Here is a 20,309-nt window from a genome sequence, read left to right as displayed (position 1 = left end):
AAAACAGCCTCCAATGTGGCCTGAACAGAATGAATATGCACTGTGGATAGACCAGTGATGCCTAGATTCTAATATTTAAAGTACTCTACGTCTAGTCAACTATGAAACAATATACAGAGACTATATATAGAATGTCTGTTTTGGCAGATGTACAATATACTCAGGTAGCGTTTGCTCATTTCAGAACAGAGCCAACAACACAAAAGCAAATAGACATTTGCTCATCACAAACACTGTTAAACAAACAAACTTTACTTAAGCGCCATTTCATCAAAATGACAACGCTTGTTTCTGTGGCAGATTCGCTGTACAATCCAAAATAGTAGAGAGTTCAAATCAAATGTCAAACTAAACTTGCCCGCAGGCAGCATTATTGGAGGGTTACTCTTCCAAGCTTTTAAATCCGATTTTGTAAATTGAATAGCCTTTGGGGTCTAGGTCACTTGGCTATCAAGAAAGAATGGTTGTTAGGCTTACACTTAGCATAAGTCACCTTATTTCAGCAGCCAAGAGATAACCAGTACCCATTTCAAATCATTCAAAAAGTGAACTTTTGAACTCCCATTTCAATCATGAACATGTGTTACAATGCATTGTACTTCACTGTATTGTAAAGAATGTTATGCTCTGCTGTGAAAGTCATTCATAAGCATCATCAAGCAGATAAATGATCTGTGCAACTATGAGGCGTGAATATGATCAAAACATCTCCTGGACCATAAATCACGATAAATTACAATAAATCTCTTTCAGCCAAAACAAAACAACCGCTGCCTAAAAATGGCTTCTTCCCAGGACAGTTGGTCCTGTCTTTACAATCCCATCTTATGTCATGAGATCTGTGTAAACTGTGGAGCGCAGAGAAGAGCAGAGCAGATAGGCTTAGTGAATAAAATCCTTCCTGATAGCCATCTGATCTGGCCTATTGTAGCCAGCACTACAGAGTTGGACAACACTAGCCCACACTGCCGTCATCACCCCAGCTGAAGACAAGGAATTGATTTCTCTTCTGCCTCAGAGAAAGCCACTCGTTAGAGTGTCTTTCAAGGCGGTGGACTGACAATACAGCGATTTCTCTGACAGCTAATCGATCCCATCTCATCCACGAATGAATTCTCCGAGTTCTATATGACTGCATCTTGACCGCTTCTAGTGTGAGAACATTTACTTTTGTTACAAGACAAAAAAACACCAAGCTCCTTAAGCTTGTCTCAAAATCCACACTATTCAAAGCTAGGCTATTCTCTGTGGAAGAAAATTACTTTGCAGTTCTTTAGGAAACAGTCTCTTGAGGTCTTGGCTCAGTCAGAACCGATGTGATGTAGTGAATATCTAGACGTTGACTCACTGGATGAGTGTAACATCAACCTTCTGAGGGGCTTATTACATGGGTTGAACTGCACTATTCCATCCATTTCCCCAAACAACTGTGTATTGATAGCTAGAAACCCCACACGCTATAGCCCCCTCTGCCTACCTGCTTGAGGGCCTGACACCAGTGAGTCCAGTCCACCTTCTCCTCAGTCACCTCTCTCCCCAGCCGGTCCTTACCCAGGCACCTCTGCTCTATTTACCAGGTCTGTTTATTCCTAAAAGCCCAGAGCAGTCAGTCAGAGCAGTCAGTCTGTCTGTCCTCAACATGTCAGTCCTGCGGTTCAGCTCCCAGTCAGCCAGCAAGTGGCAGGACAGGACAGGACACAGTGCAACCTGAACACAGACTCATGTATCCAGAACCACAAAACAGATGACACATAGCTTCCTGGTCGAGTCACACCAAACACAAAGAATGGGCCGGATGGATCTCCGCACTCAGCATTAATGAGATGGATTGGGGGTAAAGCCCTGCGACTGACTAGCATCCTGTCCAGGGGGTGTACTTGTAGTCTAGACACTTCTGTGTTTTGAGAAGGCACATAGGAGACCACCAGAGAAGAGGGTATGGTAATACTCCACAGATCAGCCCGCTCTGTCCTTCAGCTTAGCACGTAGCTAAGCTGTATTGACCTATACACAGAGAAACTGGAAATGAAGAAAATCAAGTAAACCTTATGTGAGCCAGAACGCCCCACAGGGCAGATGTCTATCTACTGTTTCTGTAGCATGAGGCAGATTGATGTTGCTAGAGTCTACTGAACAGCAAGCACAGAGAAAAACACACTGTCTAACATGATAATACATTATCAGCTTCCCTAGCTCTTTTCTTTAGTTTTCAATTACAGATGTTTGGAAAATGTAATGCAAACTTTGAAATAAAAATGGCCATGTTATTTAAGATGGCTCTCAGTAAAGACACAGAAGTAGGAAATCCCTTCAGGGTCCATGATTGTGCTTCTATATATTCTCTGCAGTCTACCTAGATAGGCTGTCACATGTGTTTGCTCTAGTGCTCATCAGCAGAGTGTGTGAGAGTCTATCTAGGACTGCAGAAGGGGGTGGCAATTTACCGGCGCACCGGTGACTACGGGCTTTGTCTCCTCATAACATGACTTTGATCAAACAGCTTGATTTTCCCCCTCGGTTAGAGTTCTAATGACATCTCTGCTGCTTTGAGGGGCTGAGGACGACTTTGATCCCGGCTATTTAATGGTCCAGCAATCCCTCTGCTGCAACTCCTAATCTGATCGTTCTTCAAACCTGTCACTGGCCTGGGCGGAAAAGCAATAGGCAGGACGCACCAACTGTGTAGAAAATACATATACACACACTAATATATATATATATATATATACAGTGGGGAGAACAAGTATTTGATACACTGCCGATTTTGCAGGTTTTCCTACTTACAAAGCATGTAGAGGTCTGTAATTTTTATCATAGGTACACTTCAACTGTGAGAGACGGAATCTAAAACAAAAATCCAGAAAATCACATTATGATTTTTTAAGTAATTCATTTGCATTATTGCATGACATAAGTATTTTGATCACCTACCAACCAGTAAGAACTTCCGGCTCTCACAGACCTGTTAGTTTTTTCTTTAAGAAGCCCTCCTGTTCTCCACTCTTACCTGTATTAACTGCACTGTTTGAACTCGTTACCTGTATAAAAGACACCTGTCCACACACTCAATCAAAACAGAACTCCAACCTCTCCACAATGGCCAAGACCAGAGAGCTGTGTAAGGGACATCAGGGATAAAATTGTAGACCTGCCACAAGGCTGGGGGCTACAGGACAATAGGCAAGCAGCTTGGTGAGAAGGCAACAACTGTTGGCGCAATTAATTAGAAAATAGAAGAAGTCAAGATGATGGTCCAATCATCCTCGGTCTGGGGCTCCCATGCAAGATCTCACTCGTGGGGCATCAATGATCAATGAGGAAAGGTGAGGATCAGCCCAGAACTACACGGCAGGACCTGGTCAATGACCTGAAGAGAGCTGGGACCACAAGTCTCAAAGAAACCATTAGTAACACACTACGCCGTCATGGATTAAATCCTGCAGCGCACACAAGGTCCCCCTGCTCAAGCAGGCGCATGTCCGGCCCGTCTGAAGTTTGCCAATGACCATCTGGATGATCCAGAGGAGGAATGGGAGAGGTCATGTGGTCTGATGATTCAAAAATAGAGCTTTTTGGTCTAAACTCCACTCGCCGTGTTTGGAGGAAGAAGAAGGATGAGTACAACCCCAAGAACACCATCCCAACCGTGAAGCATGGAGGTGGAAACATCATTCTTTGGGGATGCTTTTCTGCAAAGGGGACAAGACGACTGCACCGTATTGAGGGGAGGATGGATGGGGCCATGTATTGCGAGATCTTAGCCAACAACCTCCTTCCCTCAGTAAGAGCATGATGATGGGTCGTGGCTGGGTCTTCCAGCATGACAACGACCCGAAACACACAGCCAGGGCAACTAAGGAGTGGCTCCGTAAGAAGTATCTCAAGGTCCTGGAGTGGCCTAGCCAGTCTCCAGACCTGAACCCAATAGAAAATCTTTGGAGGGAGCTGAAAGTCCGTATTGCCCAGCGACAGCCCCGAAACCTGAAGGATCTGGGAAGGTCTGTATGGAGGAGTGGGCCAAAATCCTGCTGCAGTGTGTGCAAACCTGGTCAAGAACTAAGGAAACGTATGATCTCTGTAATTGCAAACAAAGGATTCTGTACCAAATATTAAGTTCTGCTTTTCTGATGTATCAAATACTTATGTCATGCAATAAAATGCTAATTAATTACTTAAAAATCATACAATGTGATTTTCAGGATTTTTGTTTTAGATTCCGTCTCTCACAGTTGAAGTGTACCTATGATAAAAATTACAGACCTCTACATGCTTTTTAAGTAGGAAAATCTGCAAAATCGGCAGTGTATCAAATACTTGTTCTCCCCACTGTATATATATATATGTGAGAGCGAGAGTGAGACGGCAGTTTGTTATAGCCTACACACACACACACATAACGTCTCGTAAATGTACGAGGCAGAAATGTATAATGAAAGACATAGCTCAGTCAGAAGTGCCAGAGTTATAATGACCATCAGCCTCATGAAATGCTGGGAGCCATAAGTCAAGTTCCCTAGCAGCCTCGTAGGCTTGCTGGATAGGAGGGGTCCCCAATTACATTCAGCTGTGGGCTGCTTACAGGGTAAGGAAACCAATATGCTTCAGCCACGTAGGCTTGCTGGATACAATATATGGGGCTTCAGCACAGTGCATGTCAGCTGGGAAAATAATCAATGCCAAAATAACTTGACTTTTATGCAGAGACAACCACACACGCATGCACGCAAACATGTACACGTAAGCATGCTTACTCATGCTCACAAGCTTGCTGGCACAGAGACATGAACAAACACACACTTTTTCTCCTGACCAACAGGAGAGGACAAATTGGCAGAGGACGGCGTTTTCCCTCAGGTGCACTGCACACCATGCATTACTAGGCTATACGAGTTTGATATCCTCACGCAGTCTACTCGTCAGTTTTTCTCCTTTTAGAAGTCCCCAGAGCAGATAAAACAACTATTCCTTACAGATGTAGGATCTTAATTTGATCACTCTTTTGTGGCTACAAATTTTCCTGCACAGTACAAAATGCAAACTTGTAGTGTATTCAAGGTTTAAAAAGGCTAATAAAGTTTGTAATTTCCGATTTAAAATGTCAGACTTGATTTGCCCTAAAGAAAAATGTGCGTCACTGGTACGGAAACTGTTCCTAAACAACGGCGTCTTTCTTCACTTATTACACTACTGCTGACTCAGACGTGCTGGAAATCACTGACCTCACTGTCCTTTGTATGAGTTTTACAGTGAGTGAAAAGCTAAAATGACGACCAATTGTTTTAGTACAAAAGGACTCTTCTTAGTTTTTTTCTGGTAAGAATAATGTACCTAGAAAGAGGAGTTTGTCTTTGTAAAGGTTTCCGGTCTTGCAGGACACCCTCAGAGTGTGTGTGTGTGTGTGTGTTCATGCGCATGTGTGAGAGAGAGGAATATTTGTCCTGACAAGTCTCTTTGCAGTAAACCCAGGGCATAGGCAGGGTCTGTGTCCCCCTCTGAGGGTGGCTATATTTATATCCTGATGTACTGAGGGTATGGCATGTCCTAAGCAAGGTTTCTGACTCGATCACTAACTAATGGAGGATGTGTGTGTGTGTGTGTGTGTGGTTAGAGTCTCAGCTGCTGACTCTGTCGTGGTATGGCAGGCAGTGTCCCTCAGCTGAAATATCTTATGCACATGCATAACTGCACATTAGCCTTCAGGCTGCCATGGCGACATGTACAGCATATTATGATGAAAGTGCTTGCATCAGAAAGAGTCATTGAGAAATGCAACGGGAAGTGGGCTGCTCTTAAGTCTATAAAAATATCTCAAAATGACACATCTCAAACTGACAATGACGACATATAATTACGCTCTCAACTTTCAGAGATTGGGGCAGTCTGAATCCCCCCCAACTCAGGGAAGATTATCCTACTCAACTTTCTGTGGTCATCCTCCCCAACTCAGGCAAGATTAGCCTAATCTATCCCAGTAATGAAAGGGGAAGCTAATAACTGTGTGGGCTTTAAGGCTTTGGTTAAAAAAAAAAAAGTGTTTGAAGTACAGATATCGCGCTGGTGACATTTAGGGATGAAAACTAAGAGGTCTGCTTACTGTTTTCTGGAGCCAAATAGAACCGTTTTTAGCTGCCATGCATTGCCCTTTACAAGAACAAGCTCTGACGCTCATTTCCTCCAGCTCTTTGCCTGATGGCTCAAACTGAATTTTTCCGCTGCTCTATCGTTCACTACATACTTCAGTCTGAGACGGCCATCATTGAAGTAATTTGCGGTGATGTCAAAATGTTGTACAAAACAAAGTCATCAGCAATTGGATCATCTCTAACCAACCAGAGTATCAAAGCCAATGCAGAATTTTCAACACCAGTCAGGGTTTCTGTTAGCCGGTAATAGTCGACTATTTGCCTATGAAAAACAAAGTCATCAGCAATTGGATCATCTCTAACCAACCAGAGTATCAAAGCCAATGCAGAATTTTCAACACCAGTCAGGGTTTCTGTTAGCCGGTAATAGTCGACTATTTGCCTATAAAAAAATTCAGCCGATAAATAAAACTGGTGCCAGCCAATTACCTGAACTAACCGGTGCCTCCGCACATTAACTCTGTACTGGTACCCCCTGTATATAGCCTCACTATTGTTATTTTACTGCTGCTCTTTAATTATTTACTTTATTTCTTAAGTTATTTTTCTTAAACTGCATTGTTCCAGACTTAAGACTGGGCTAGCTAGCACTAATTAGACCAGGGCTGTCCCCGGCTAAAAATAAATCTTGGCCGACCGAGAGTCGTCTGTTCCTTCGACCAATCAATTGTGATTGACTGCTCGACTAAAGACATTTTGGTCGACCAACAGCCTATCGACCAAACAATCGACCAGTCGACTAAATGGGGCCTAAATTAGACAAAATACAGAGGTTTGCTGCTTGGACCCCAAGTCTGATAGATCATATTCAGGCAATGGGGTCTGTCCTTGGAGTAACCCCTGTTTTAGTAAGAGGAAAAAGACAACCATCAGTAAATAGCAGAGCCATATATCTAAATACATGGCTCTGGTAAATAGTGTTTGTACTAATTACAAAATGACAAGGCCAGCCACTGAACCATGATTTTAACTTTACATAACGCACAGTCCGACCCCCTGTGCAGGGCAACAGGACAACAGAGGGTACACACACAGTTATGCCTACACTCAGTGTTCTAGTGCTATTGAAGAAGTGGAGAGTGAGTGTTTGTACTGTTTGTCCTATGGGCATTCTGTACTGTGTGTGACTGTCATGGCCTGTTACAAAGCAACACGGGTCCCAGATGGCTGGGCTTATTTGTATGCTACACTGGTTGAAGGGTAGGGGCAGCCCGCCCACCCGCCACCGTGGGGGCGCACTTAGGGTTCACGTCCGACAGACAGCCCTCCACAGCGCTCTGCCTGCAAACTGGAGCCTGACTGCTAAACTTTGTGATGGAACAACCCTACTCCCTTTTTAAATCTGCCAATGAATTAATAATGTCTTAAAGAAGAGTAATCATTCTTCAATTGATTTTCATTACTAGAGACCTACGGCAAACCCACTCTTTGGGTCAGTATAAGGCTAGATATAGTAGCCTACGGCACATACTTGTAGAAAAACCCATTAGAAACGCTATCATTCTCATAGTAATCATGTTTACAATGTCCACCGGGCAACAAAACATTTATCCAACAATTTTATCCCAAATGACTTCTTCTCAGAGTACAACCAGATCATGTAGAGCTCCGACTCATCGTTGAAACAATTTGAAACATAATTGAGCATCATCTCCCTGTCGTCCTGAGAACTGTGTTATAATTAGGCGTTTCTAGACAGCTACATTAACAGAGAAGCAACTAGTGACATGGTTTATAAAAGCATTTTTTTTTGTCCCTGGGCAACCTTTACCCAGCCCTGCCTGTGTTACCATGGGAAGGGTCTAGCCTAACAGACAGATGGGGATGCCTTGCCTACCTCCCATTTCTAGTGGCCAGGGGGATGGTGCATTCACTGTAAAAAAAAAAGATAAAAGAAAGAAAAGAAAAAGCCAACTCAACCAATTGCTTAATCAGCGTTATTCTGTGGGGTGGACTTACAAAAGGACAATAATTGGAGCTGTTCTAAATATCAGAGTAAGAAATTGACGGACACCATGAAAGCGCCAACCAAGTTTACTCACCCCAAAGGATCAAACCGCTGAACTGACAAATATTACTTCCCCCAGTGGTAGTATATATATACACCCCACTTTGGGTGGAGTCTCCTCCTCCTCTCTAAACATTACATCTTTATTGCTAGGCAGGAAGTTAAGTGAAACAGGCAATAAACTGTTCCTTCTCCCTTAATGTGACCTGACCTCAACCCCCTTCCTCACTAATCCACAGCTCTCCACCTTTATCAGTGCCTGCCAACATGTGATTGTCTTCCCTACATTTCAAGCTTAACTGCATCCACCATATACATTCCTCCTACAGATAACCATTAACTTCTGGTGTAGACCCAAGACTACGGCACCCCTCATGTCTCTAGTATAACTAATGGTGAATAATATTTAAAGTTGAGAAATCCGAACCCATCAGAGCTAATCTGTTAAAGTTTGTTTACTCAACTTGTTTGTTAAGTAAAATTCAAAATTCATGTTTGCTTTTGAAGGCAACAAACGTAAAAAGCCAACTTAACCCAAGGCTTAAATCAACATTATTATGTGAATTCAGGACTTCAAAAGGCCTAGAATTTGAGCTAATGTGTTAAAGTTGGTAAATTACAAATTCATGTTTGCTCAACCATGCTCATCATTATCATATTACCCAGCATGCTCTATTGCTGGTTGATTTTTCAGAATTGTTTGTTTCAGTACTTGTGTTTTTGCATGTGCATTGATTGATTGATTTTTAATCTTATGCTACAAAAAAAGATAAAATACATTTTCTAAAGCAATCCAATCTGTTATTTGGACATTTTGCAGCCGTTACTGAGATGGCTGTTCTACTGAGATGGGTGTTCCAGTTTATATGATTTAGGTAGTTTCCTTAGCCCAGCTGTCATTCTCAATGCATGTTGCAGGTGATTAAAAATAAAAAAAGGCCCTGGTCAAAAGTAGTGCAGTATATAGGAAATAGGGTGGCATTTGGGATAGATACTAAGTCTGGCTCACATTTCTATGTTCTCCATGGCCTGGCCTGGACACAGAGTCCCTGTGGCCAGAGCTAGAAAATAGAGCTTGCTTGCTAATGAAATACTATGGTGTTGTTTGTTCAAATGTTTCCACCCTGGAATTCAGGTGTGATCTCACTGCAGCTGGGTATTTCAGTGATTTTAAATGTCTTCATTACAGGAAATCCAAAGTCATTTTCAAGCAGCCTAAATGTCCAATAAACTGGACTCTATCATATTCTAGTGAGAGTGATTTCAGACTGAATTTCAAACAATAGAGAATAGACTGATTCTGAGGACTTTGTCAAGAGGAAGACAGTAAGTACAGTCTGTTTTCTGTTATTGGTTTAAACAAAAAGGTAAGAGGATTTTGGGGTGGACAGACTGAGACAGATGGGCTCTGGGCTTAGAGCCAGGGCTAGATTCGAATGTGTTCAGTCTTCAAACTTTATTTCCCAGGACTCAAACACAGCTCTACATAAGTAGGATCTTAATTTGATCACTCTTTTGTCACTGAGAATGTTCCTATAGAGCAGGAAATGCTAACTTGTTGATAATTCGAGGTTTAAAAAGACTTCAAGTTTGTAATTTCCACTTTTAAATGTCAGATTTGATTTGCCCTAATGAAAAATGTATCAACCCCTACAATAAAATTCCATTAATTATAATCCACATAATAATTCACGATTCCTGTTGCTGCAGGATTATATTCCTGCTGTAGCAAACTGGCTCAAATTCAAAATCAAATCAATGAAACATGTTTTTAAATATATTTGCCACATGGGCCGAATCCCAACAATGCAGTTTATAAAAATTTATTTCACCTTTATTTAACCAGGTAGGTTAGTTGAGAACAAGTTCTCATTTGCAACTGCGACCTGGCCAAGATGAAGCAAAGCAGTGCGACAAAAATCACAGTTACACATGGGATAAACAAAAGTACAGTCAATAACAATAGAAATATCTATATACAATGTGTGCAAATGGAGTAAGGAGGTAAGGCAATAAATAGGCCCTAGTAGCGAAGAAATTACAATTTAGCAAATTAACACTAGAGTGATAGATGTGCAGATGATGATGTGCAAGTAGAAATACTGGTGTGCATAAATTAAAACAATATGGGGATGAGATGGGTAGATGGATGGGCCATTTACAGATAGGCTGTGTACAGCTGCAGCGATCGGTGAGCTGCTCAGATAGCTGATGCTTGAAGTTAGTGAGGGAGATCTAAGTCTCCAACTTCAGCGATTTTTGCAATTTGTTCCAGTCATTGGCAGCAGAGAACTGGAAGGAAAGGCAGCCAAACGAGGTGTTGGCTTTGGGGATGACCAGCGAGATATTCCTGCTGGAGCGTGTGCTACGGCTGGGTGTTGTTATGGTGACCAGTGAGCTGAGATAAGGAGGAGCTTTACCTAGCAAAGACTTATAGATGATCTGGAGCCAGTGGGTCTGGCGACGATTATGTAGAGAGGGCCAGCAGACGAGAGCATACAGGTCGCAGTGGTGGGTGGTATATGGGGCTTGGGTGACAAAACGGATGGCACTGTGATACACTGCATCCAGTTTGCTGAGTAGAGTGTTGAAGGCTATTTTGTAAATGACATCGCCAAAGTCGAGGATCGGTAGGATAGTCAGTTTTACGAGGGTATGTTTGGCAGCATGAGTGAAGGAGGCTTTGTTGCGAAATAGGAAGCTGATTCTAGATTTAATTTTGGATTGGAGATGCTTAATATGAGTCTGGAAGGAGAGTTTACAGTCTAGCCAGACACCTAGGTATTTGTAGATGCCCACATACTCTAAGTCAGAACCGTCCAGAGTAGTGATGCTAGTCGGGTGGGCGGGTGCGGGCAGCAATCGGTTGAAGAGCATGCATTTAGTTTTACTAGCGTTTAAGAGCAGTTGGAGGCCACGGAAGGAGTGTTGTATGGCATTGAAGCTCGTCTGGAGGTTAGTTAACACAGTGTCCAAAGAAGGGCCAGATGTATACAGAATGGTGTCGTCTGCGTAGAGGTGGATCAAGGAATCACCCGCAGCAAGAGCGACATCATTGATATATACCGAGAAAAGGGTCGGCCCAAGATTTGAACTCTGTGGTACCCCCATAGAGACTGCCAGAGGTCCGGACAACAGGCCCTCCGATTTGACACACTGAGCTCTATCTGAGAAGTAGTTGGTGAACCAGGCGAGGCAGTCATTTGAGAAACCAAGGCTGTTGAGTCTGCCGATAAGAATACGGTGATTGACAGAGTCGAAAGCCTTGGCCAGGTCGATGAAGATGGCTGCACAGTCCTGTCTTATATCGATGGCGGTTATGACATCGTTTAGTACCTTGAGCGTGGCTGAGATGCACCCGTGACCAGCTCGGAAACCGGATTGAACAGCGGAGAAGGTACGGTGCGATTCGAAATGGTCAATGATCTGTTTGTTAACTTGGCTTTCGAAGACTTTGGAAAGGCAGGGCAGGATGGATATAGGTATGTAACAGTTTGGGTCTAGAGTGTCACCTCCTTTGAAGAGGGGGATGACCGCGGCAGCTTTCCAATCTTTAGGAATCTCGGACAATACGAAAGAGAGGTTGAACAGACTAGTAATAGGGGTTGCAACAATGGCGGTGGATAATTTTAGAAAGAGAGTTGGAGTTAGAGCTGCAGGATGCAAATTTATCTTTGAAAGTTTCTGGTTGCTAAATAAAAATAAGGAAATAGTAACACAAAATAACAATAATGAGACTATATACAAGGAGTACCGGTACCGAGTCAATGTGCAGGGGTGTGAGGTAGTTGAGGTATGTACATAGGGGAAAAAGCGAGTAGGCAATCAGGATAGATAATAAACAGAGTAGCAGCAGTGTATGTGAAGTGTAAAAGTGTCTATGTGTGTTGGAGTGTCAGTGTAGTATGTGTGGGTACTCTAGTGAGTGTGCATAGAGTTAGTGCATAAAAAGGGGGTCAATGTAAATAGTCCAGGTAGCCATTTCATTAATTGATCAGCAGTCTTATGGCTTGGGGGTAGAAGCTGTTCAGGAGCCTTTTGGTCCCAGACCAAGATCATACATCTGTAGATATTCATATAAAACACAAACTGCCCAACTGCATTGAGAGGCAAGGTGCAGTAACGGAGGCTTGATGTGTTATGCAATCCCCTCGCTGTGTTCTGAAGTGCAAATCACGCAGCTCAGCTCTCAACGTACTGGCCTCTTCTCCAAAGCATTCGTATATTATTGCATAGAGAGCATATTCCAAGCCTCTTAATCAACCCACAAGAGGCCTGTCCTTGGGTTATGTCTCCATTTTCATGCAAACGTTCAACAACAACACAGATAAGCTTGTAAACCAAATGAAGCCTGTTGTAGTTGTAATGTACTACAGTGCTAATGCAAGCCAACAGCCCATTCAAGGTCTTCTGTTGAGCGCACCTCAGCCCTCTCAACCCCATTACAGGGTCTGTGTCCCAAATGGAACCGTATTCCCTCCATTCTCTATATAGTGCACTACTTTTAAAAAAAAATTCACCTTTATTTAACCAGGTAGGCTAGTTGAGAACAAGTTCTCATTTGCAACTGCGACCTGGCCAAGATAAAGCATAGCAGTGTGAACAGACAACAACACAGAGTTACACATGGAGTAAACAATAAACAAGTCAATAACATGGTAGAAAAAAAAGAGAATCTATATACAATGTGTGCAAAAGGCATGAGGTAGGCAATAAATCGAATAATTACAATTTAGCAGATTAACACTGGAGTTGATAATCATTCAGATGATCATGTGCAAGAAGAGATACTGGTGTGCAAAAGAGAGAAAATAATAAATAAAAGCAGTATGGGGGGTGAGGTAGGTAAATTGGGTGGGTAGTTTACAGATGGACTATGTACAGCTGCAGCGATCGGTTAGCTGCTCGGATAGCAGATTTTTAAGTTGTGAGGGAGATAAAGTCTCCAACTTCAGAGATTTTTGCAATTGTTCCAGTCGCAGACAGCAGAGAACTGGAAGAAAGGCGTCCAAATGAGGTTTGGCTTTAGGGATGATCAGTGAGATATACACCTGCTGGAGGCGTGCTACGGGTGGTGTAGCCATCGTGACCAGTGAACTGAGATAAGGCGGCACTTTACCTAGCAAGCCTTGTAGATGATCCTGGAGCCAGTGGGGTCTGACGATCTAACATGTGCGAGGGGCAGCCGACAGGCATACAGGTCGCAGTTGGTGGGTGATAAGTGCTTTGACACAAAACGGATGGCACTGTGATAAAACTGCATCCAGTTTGCTGAGTAGAGTATTGGAAGCTATTTTGTAGATGACATCGCGAAGGTCGAGGATCGGTAGGATAGTCAGTTTTACTAGGGTAATGTTTGCGGCGTGAGTGAAGGAGGCTTTGTTGCGAATAGAAGCTCGACTCTAGATTTGTTTTGGATTGGAGATGTTTGATATTGAGTCTGGAAGGAGAGTTTGCAGTCTAGCCAGACACCTAGGTACTTATTAGAGTCCACATACTCTAGTCGAACCGTCCAGGGTGTGATGCTAGTCGGCGTGCGGGTGCGGCAGCGAAATCGGTTAAAAGCATGCATTTGGTTTTACTAGCGTTTAAAGCAGTTGGAGGCCACGGAAGGAGAGTTGTATGGCATTGAACTCGTCTGGAGGTTAGTTAACACAGTGTCCAAGGAAGGGCCAGGAAGTATACAGAATGGTGTCGTCTGCGTAGAGGTGGATCAGGAATCCCCGCAGACAGAGCGAACATCATTGATTATCAAGAGAAAAGGTCGCCCGAGAATGAACCCTGTGGTACCCCCAAGAGACTGCCAGAGGCCGGACAACATGCCCTCCGATTTGACACACTGAACTCTGTCTGAAAGTAGTTGGTGAACCAGGCAAGGGCATCATTAGAAAAACCGAAGGCTACTGAGTCTTGCCGATAAGAATATGGTGATTGACAGAGTCGAAAGCCTTGGCCAGGTCGATGGAAGACGTGCACAGTAATGTCTTTTATCGATGGCGGTTATGCATATCGGTTTAGTACCTTGAGCGTGGCTGAGGTGCACCCGTGACCCGCTCGGAAACCGGATTGCACAGCGAGAAGTATCGGTGGGATTCGAGATGGTCAGTGATCTGTTTGTTGACTTGGCTTTCGAAGACCTTGAGATAGGCAGGGCAGGATGATATAGTCTGTAACAGTTTGGGTCCAGGGTGTCTCCCCCTTTGAAGAGGGGGATGACCGCGGCAGCTTTCCAATCCTTGGGGATCTCAGATGATACGAAGAAGAGGTTGAACAGGCTGGTTAATAGGGGGTGCGACAATGGCGGCGGACAGTTTCAGAAATAGGGGGTCCAGATTGTCAAGCCCAGCTGATTTGTATGGGTCCAGGTTTTCCAGCTCTTTCAGAACATCTGCTATCTGATATGGGTAAAGGAGAAGCTGGGGAGGCTTGGGCGAGTAGCAGCGGGGGGGGCGGGGCTGTTGGCCAAGGTTGGAGTACGCCAGGAGGAAGCATGGCCAGCCATTGAGAAAATGTTTGTTGAAGTTTTCGATTATCACGGACTTATCAGTGGTGACCGTGTTACCTAGCCTCAGTGCAGTGGGAGGCTGGGAGGGAGGTGCTCTTGTTTTCCATGGACTTTACAGTATCCCAGAACTTTTTGAGTTAGAGCTACAGGATGCAAATTTCTGCTTGAAAAAGCTGGCCTTTGCTTTCTGACTGACTGCGTGTATTTGGTTCCTGACTTCCCTGACAGTTGCATATCGCGGGGGCTCTTCGGCTATTGACAGTTCGCCACAGGATGTTTTTGTGCTGGTCGAGGGCAGTCAGGTCTGGAGTGAACCAAGGGCTATATCTGTTCTTGGTTCTGCATTTTTGAACGGAGCATGCTTGTCTAATATGGTGAGGAAGTAACTTTAAAGAATGACCAGGCATCCTCAACTGACGGGATGAGGTCAATATCCTTCCAGGGTACCCGGGCCAGGTGCGATTAGAAGCGGCTGCTCGCAGAAGTGTTTAGGGAGCGTTTGACAGTGATGAGGGGTGGTCGTGTTGACCGCGGACCCGTGGCGGATACAGGCAATGAGGCAGTGATCGCTGAGATCTTGATTGAAGAACGCAGAGGTGTATTTGGAGGGCAGGTTGGTCAGGATAATGTCTATTAGGGTGCCCATGTTTACGGATTTAGGGTTGTACCTGGTGGTTCCTGTATGATTTGTGTGAGATTGAGGGCTAAGCTTAGATTGTAGGATGCCGGGTGTTAAGACATTCCCAGTTTAGGTCACCTAACAGAACAAACTCTGAAGCTAGATGGGAGCGATCAAATTCACAGATGGTGTCCAGGGCACAGCTGGGAGCTGAGGGGGGTCGGTAGCAGGCGGCAACAGTGAGAGACTTATTTCTGGAAGAGTAATTTTTAAAATTAGAAGTTCGAACTGTTTGGGCATAGACCTGGAAAGTATGACAGAACTTTGCAGGCTATCTCTGCAGTAGATTGCAACTTCCTCCCCCTTTGGCAGTTCTATCTTGACGGAAAGTGTTATAGTTGGGTATGGAAATCCCCAGAATTTTTGGTTGGCCTTCTAAGCAGGATTCGGACACGGCAAGGACATCAGGGTTGGCAGAGTGTGGCTAAAGCGGTGAGTAAGGCAACTTAGGGGAGGAGGCTTCTGATGTTTGACATGCATGAGGCCAAGGCTTTTTCGATCACAGATGTCAACAAATGAGGGTGACTTGGGACATGCAGGGCCTGGGTTTACCTCACATCACCCGAGGAACAGAGGAGTAGTAGGATGAGGGTGCGGGCTAAGGCTATCAAAACTGGTCGCCTAGAGCGTTGGGGACAAGGAATAAAAGGAGCGCAGATTTATGGGCATGGTAGAATAGATTCTGGCATAATGTGGCAGACAGGGTATGGTGGGGCACGGTACAGCGGAGGCAAGCCCAGGCACTGGGTGATGATAAGAGGGTTGTATCTCTGGACATTGCTGGTCTCAATGGGTGAGGTCACCAGCATGTGTGGGGGGTGGACAAAGGAGGTATCAGAGGTACGGAGAGTGGAACTACGGGGTGCCATTGCAACCAAAACAATGATAGCTAGCCTGAACAACAGTATGCAAGGCATATTGATATTGAGAGAGACATACAATAAGGCATAAAGTGATTGCAGGTCTTGATTGGGAGAGCTAGCTAAACAAACAGGTTAAGATAACAGCAGCTAGTCACTAACACAGCAACACAGGTAAAATGGCGACGACTAGGCAGAGAGGGTCGGATTAACTCACACAAGATCCTGAGTTAAAGCACAGAGCCGACAGATAAAACACAAATAAACAGAATGGAGTACCGTGATTAATGGACAGTCAAGCAGGCATCAGCTATGTAGCCAAGTGATCATAGTGTCCAGGGGGCAGCCGTAGATGGAGCAGGGAGGCCTCCACTAAGCTAGCACGCGGCGTTTAAAGTTAGTAGCCCGGGGGGTGGTCTGCTCAGACGGAGGGGGTCTGCTCAGACGGAGGCCGGTTGAGGGCACAGCGGATGGGGTATTCGTCTGCAGACCAGACGTGGTCGTGTCGACAGAGAATCCAAGCCGGATGGCGATGGCGAAAGAGAGGTTGTGAATTGTAGAATTGTGTTTGCTAACTGGTGCTAGCTTCGTGGCAGTGGCGCTAGCTGCGCTAGCTGTGCTAGCTGCGCTAGCTGCAAGCTAGCTGTGAGGATCAGAAGTAGTGGCTCAGGGATTACGGCAGGAATCCGGCGTTGTTGTCGAGAGACAGTCCGATGCTGGTAAATTGGTGAGTAATATCCAGGCTAATAACAGGGCTGGTGTCTGTGCAGAAGGTAAAAGCTGCTAGCAGCGGCAAAAAATGGCTAAATTAGCTTGTAGCTGATTAGCTGGTTAGCTACTGGGGGTTCTTGAAAGTGTTCCAAAGTTAAAAAATAATAGCGATTCCGTATCACATTGGGTGAGGTAGGTTACCGGAAGGTATAATCGATTTAAAAATCGAAAAGAGATAGAAAAAAATGTTAAAATATATACAAGAAATACGAAAAAATACAAACGTACACGAGAGGACTAAAGAAACACGTCTACACTGCTACGCCATCTTGGATAATCAGAGCACTATGGGCCCAGGTCAAAAGTGGTACAATATAAAAAGGTAATAGCGAGCAGTTTGGGACCTACCATGGAATTCCATACTCCCAGGGGGATGTACTCATTAGCCAGTCTGATGGCTAAAGGGCTAAGGCACAGCAGTAGCGTTTGCTGACCCGAGAGTACTTAGCACCTCTGAAACCTATTCTGCAAACAGAGTGGGCACCGATTTTACTTGTGGAATCGTGTGAAAAATGACGGGCAGTCAATCGTCTACAGCGAGTGGTCCCTAAAACACAGCGGCGCTGAATGATCTGCAGATGAACTCTAGATCCACATCGTTCAGCGCGCTGTTTTATGGACCACCCGCTGTAGACGCTTGACTGCCGACATTTTTCATGCGATTCTGATGTGAAATCAGTGAGGACTCGGTTCTCAAATTACACTCAGAAGTGCTAACTATTCTCGGCCAGCAAACGCTATTGCTGTGTCTGAGCCCTAAGTCTTCAAACGGTAGAAGTCTTCACAAGCAATTTAAGCCTCCCCTTATTTTGCGATGAGAGCAGGGGGGTCAAGTGCTTACAATTATCCAAGGGCACAATGGCTTTAAAGTGCTTTGAAGTATCAAGACATCAATGTTAGAGGGGTCCGAGGCAAGTCAACAATACCGAAAATTAAGTGAGCAATTACAGATAATCTGAATACATTATCATTAGACCAAATGACAGTGGTTTGTTCCTTATCAGGAAGTTCAGTTTGCAGATTAATTCTTCAGTGTATTCCATAAATGTTCTCTTATACCTCAGGCCTGCTACAGCTATAGTAGCAGCCAGTGTACTTAAATAACCCAACATCAATATTCTCGGCAGAGAAAAGGTTGTTTTTATAAAGAAATCTGATGTGACAGAAATTATATTTTCTCATTCACTTGATGCAGCAGCAATGTGTGTTTTGCTTTTGCTCAGGGCTGCTTCAATAAGGGCTGTTCTGAATGGGGTGTAGGAAAGACCCACGAACATGCATGACTGACTATCTCTCTACTGTGGGAGTAAAGGGACAAGGGAAGGGAGAATAATCTGCTTTCCTTTCCCCATTCACACATTAAAAATCCCCAGGACCGCTGGCGGCTGGGCTGTCTGTATACACTAGCTTTCAGAGGAAATGCACCCACCATCACACCATGAAGGCTAGGATAATCAAATTTTATCAGTCACATGCACCGAATACAACTGTGAAATGCTTACAAACAAACCTTTAACCAACAATGCAGTTAAGAAAAATAAGAGTTAAGAAAATATTGACTAAATAAACTAAAGTAAAAAAAATACAAAAGTAACAACAACGAGGCTTTATACAGGGGGTACCGGGTCAGTCAGACTAGCGCTGTGGGGACCACTGACAACTTTTTCTTCAACATTTACTTCAAGGAACTTACCTGTGTGTGTGTGTGTGGTGTGGTGTGTGTGTGTGTGTTGTGTGTGTGTGTGTGTGTGTGTGTAGAGAGTACTCTACATGTACATAATAAGCAAAGGAGATGATTGTGGACTTCAGGAAACAGCAGAGGGAGCACCCCCCTATCCACATCGACGGGTCAGTAGTGGAGAAGGTGGAAAGTTTTAAGTTCCTCGGTGTACACATCACGGACAAACTGAATTGGTCCACCCACACAGACAGCGTTGTGAAGAAGGCGCAGCAGCGCCTCTTCAACCTCAGGAGGCTGAAGAAATTCGGCTTGTCACCAAAAGCACTCACAAACTTCTACAGATGCCACAATCGAGAGCATCCTGTCGGGCTGTATCACCGCCTGGTCCGGCAACTGCTCCGCCCACAACCGTAAGGCTTCTCCAGAGGGTAGTGAGGTCTGCAGAACGCATCACCTGGGGCAAAACTACCTGCCCTCCAGGACACCTACACCACCCGATGTCACAGGAAGGCCATAAAGATCATCAAGGACAACAACCACCCAAGCCACTGCCTGTTCACCCCCTATCATCCAGAAGGCGAGGTCAGTACAGGTGCATCAAAGCAGGGACCGAGAGACTGAAAAACAGCTTCTATCTCAAGGCCATCAGACTGTTAAACAGCCACCACTAACATTTAGCGGCCGCTGCCAACATACTGACTCAACTCCAGCCACTTTAAAAATGGGAATTGATGGAAATTATGTAAAATGTACCACTAGCCACTTTAAAACATGCACTTAATATAATGTTTACATACCCTACATTACCCATCTCATATGTATATACTGTACTCTATATCATCTACTGCATCTTGCCATCTTTATGTAATACATGTACCACTAGCCCTTTAAACTATGCCACTTTATGTTTACATACCCTACAGTACTCATCTCATATGTATATACCGTACTCTATACCATCTACTGCATCTGCCATGCCGTTCTGTACCCACTATCATTCATATATCTTTATGTACATATTCTTTATCCCTTTACACTTGTGTGTGTGTGTAAGGTAGTAGTTGTGGAATTGTTAGGTTAGATTACTTGTTGGTTTATTAGCTTGCAATTGTCGGAACTAGAAGCACAAGCATTTCGCTACACTCGCATTAACATCTGCTAACCATGTGTATGTGACTAATAAAATTTGATTTGATTTGAAGCAGTACTATAAATGATTTGAGTCATCCTATACACTTGTAACATCCACCCCCCGTGTGTGTTCTGGTCCTTACCTGGCAGGTGATCCAGACGTGCTCTGCCAGCCGGTTGATCTCAGACAGGACATGACGGATGAGCAGGGACCTCAGCAAGCTGTTCCCTCCCAGCAGGGTCAAACACTCTGTCAGCCTCTCCTCAACCTGGAACTGACAGAGGCCAGACGGACACACGTTAACACACGACACAGTAACACTCACACCACCACATACCCCATCACTCAACCTGGAAACTGACGGAAGACACACGTTAACACCACCCATCATATCCGATCACTCAACCTGGCCACTGCTGATCCACACGGGGTTACAAAGACCTAAACGCCTGTCAATTCAGTGGATTTACTTGTGCCAGCTGTCACCTACAGTATGAGTCAAACCAAAGAGTAGTTAGTTTGGTTTGGCC

At 44.4% G+C, this 20,309-nt stretch overlaps 1 protein-coding gene across 1 annotated transcript in view; it reads right to left on the bottom strand.

Annotated features, from left to right (window-relative positions):
* The window catches only part of LOC111954155 (meiosis-specific protein MEI4-like), a 40,966-nt gene that overhangs the window by 8,582 nt on the left and 12,075 nt on the right, over window positions 1-20,309 (bottom strand). Inside the window, exon 3 of the mRNA XM_023973661.2 lies at window positions 19,922-20,053. Coding sequence (XP_023829429.2) covers window positions 19,922-20,053 — 132 coding nt within the window. The remainder of the gene's footprint in view (window positions 1-19,921; window positions 20,054-20,309) is intronic.

This window comes from Salvelinus sp. IW2-2015, linkage group LG28 (genome assembly GCF_002910315.2).
Source record: "Salvelinus sp. IW2-2015 linkage group LG28, ASM291031v2, whole genome shotgun sequence".
In the NCBI taxonomy this organism is placed as follows: domain Eukaryota; kingdom Metazoa; phylum Chordata; class Actinopteri; order Salmoniformes; family Salmonidae; genus Salvelinus; species Salvelinus sp. IW2-2015.
This window is presented reverse-complemented; position numbering and strand designations above follow the sequence as displayed.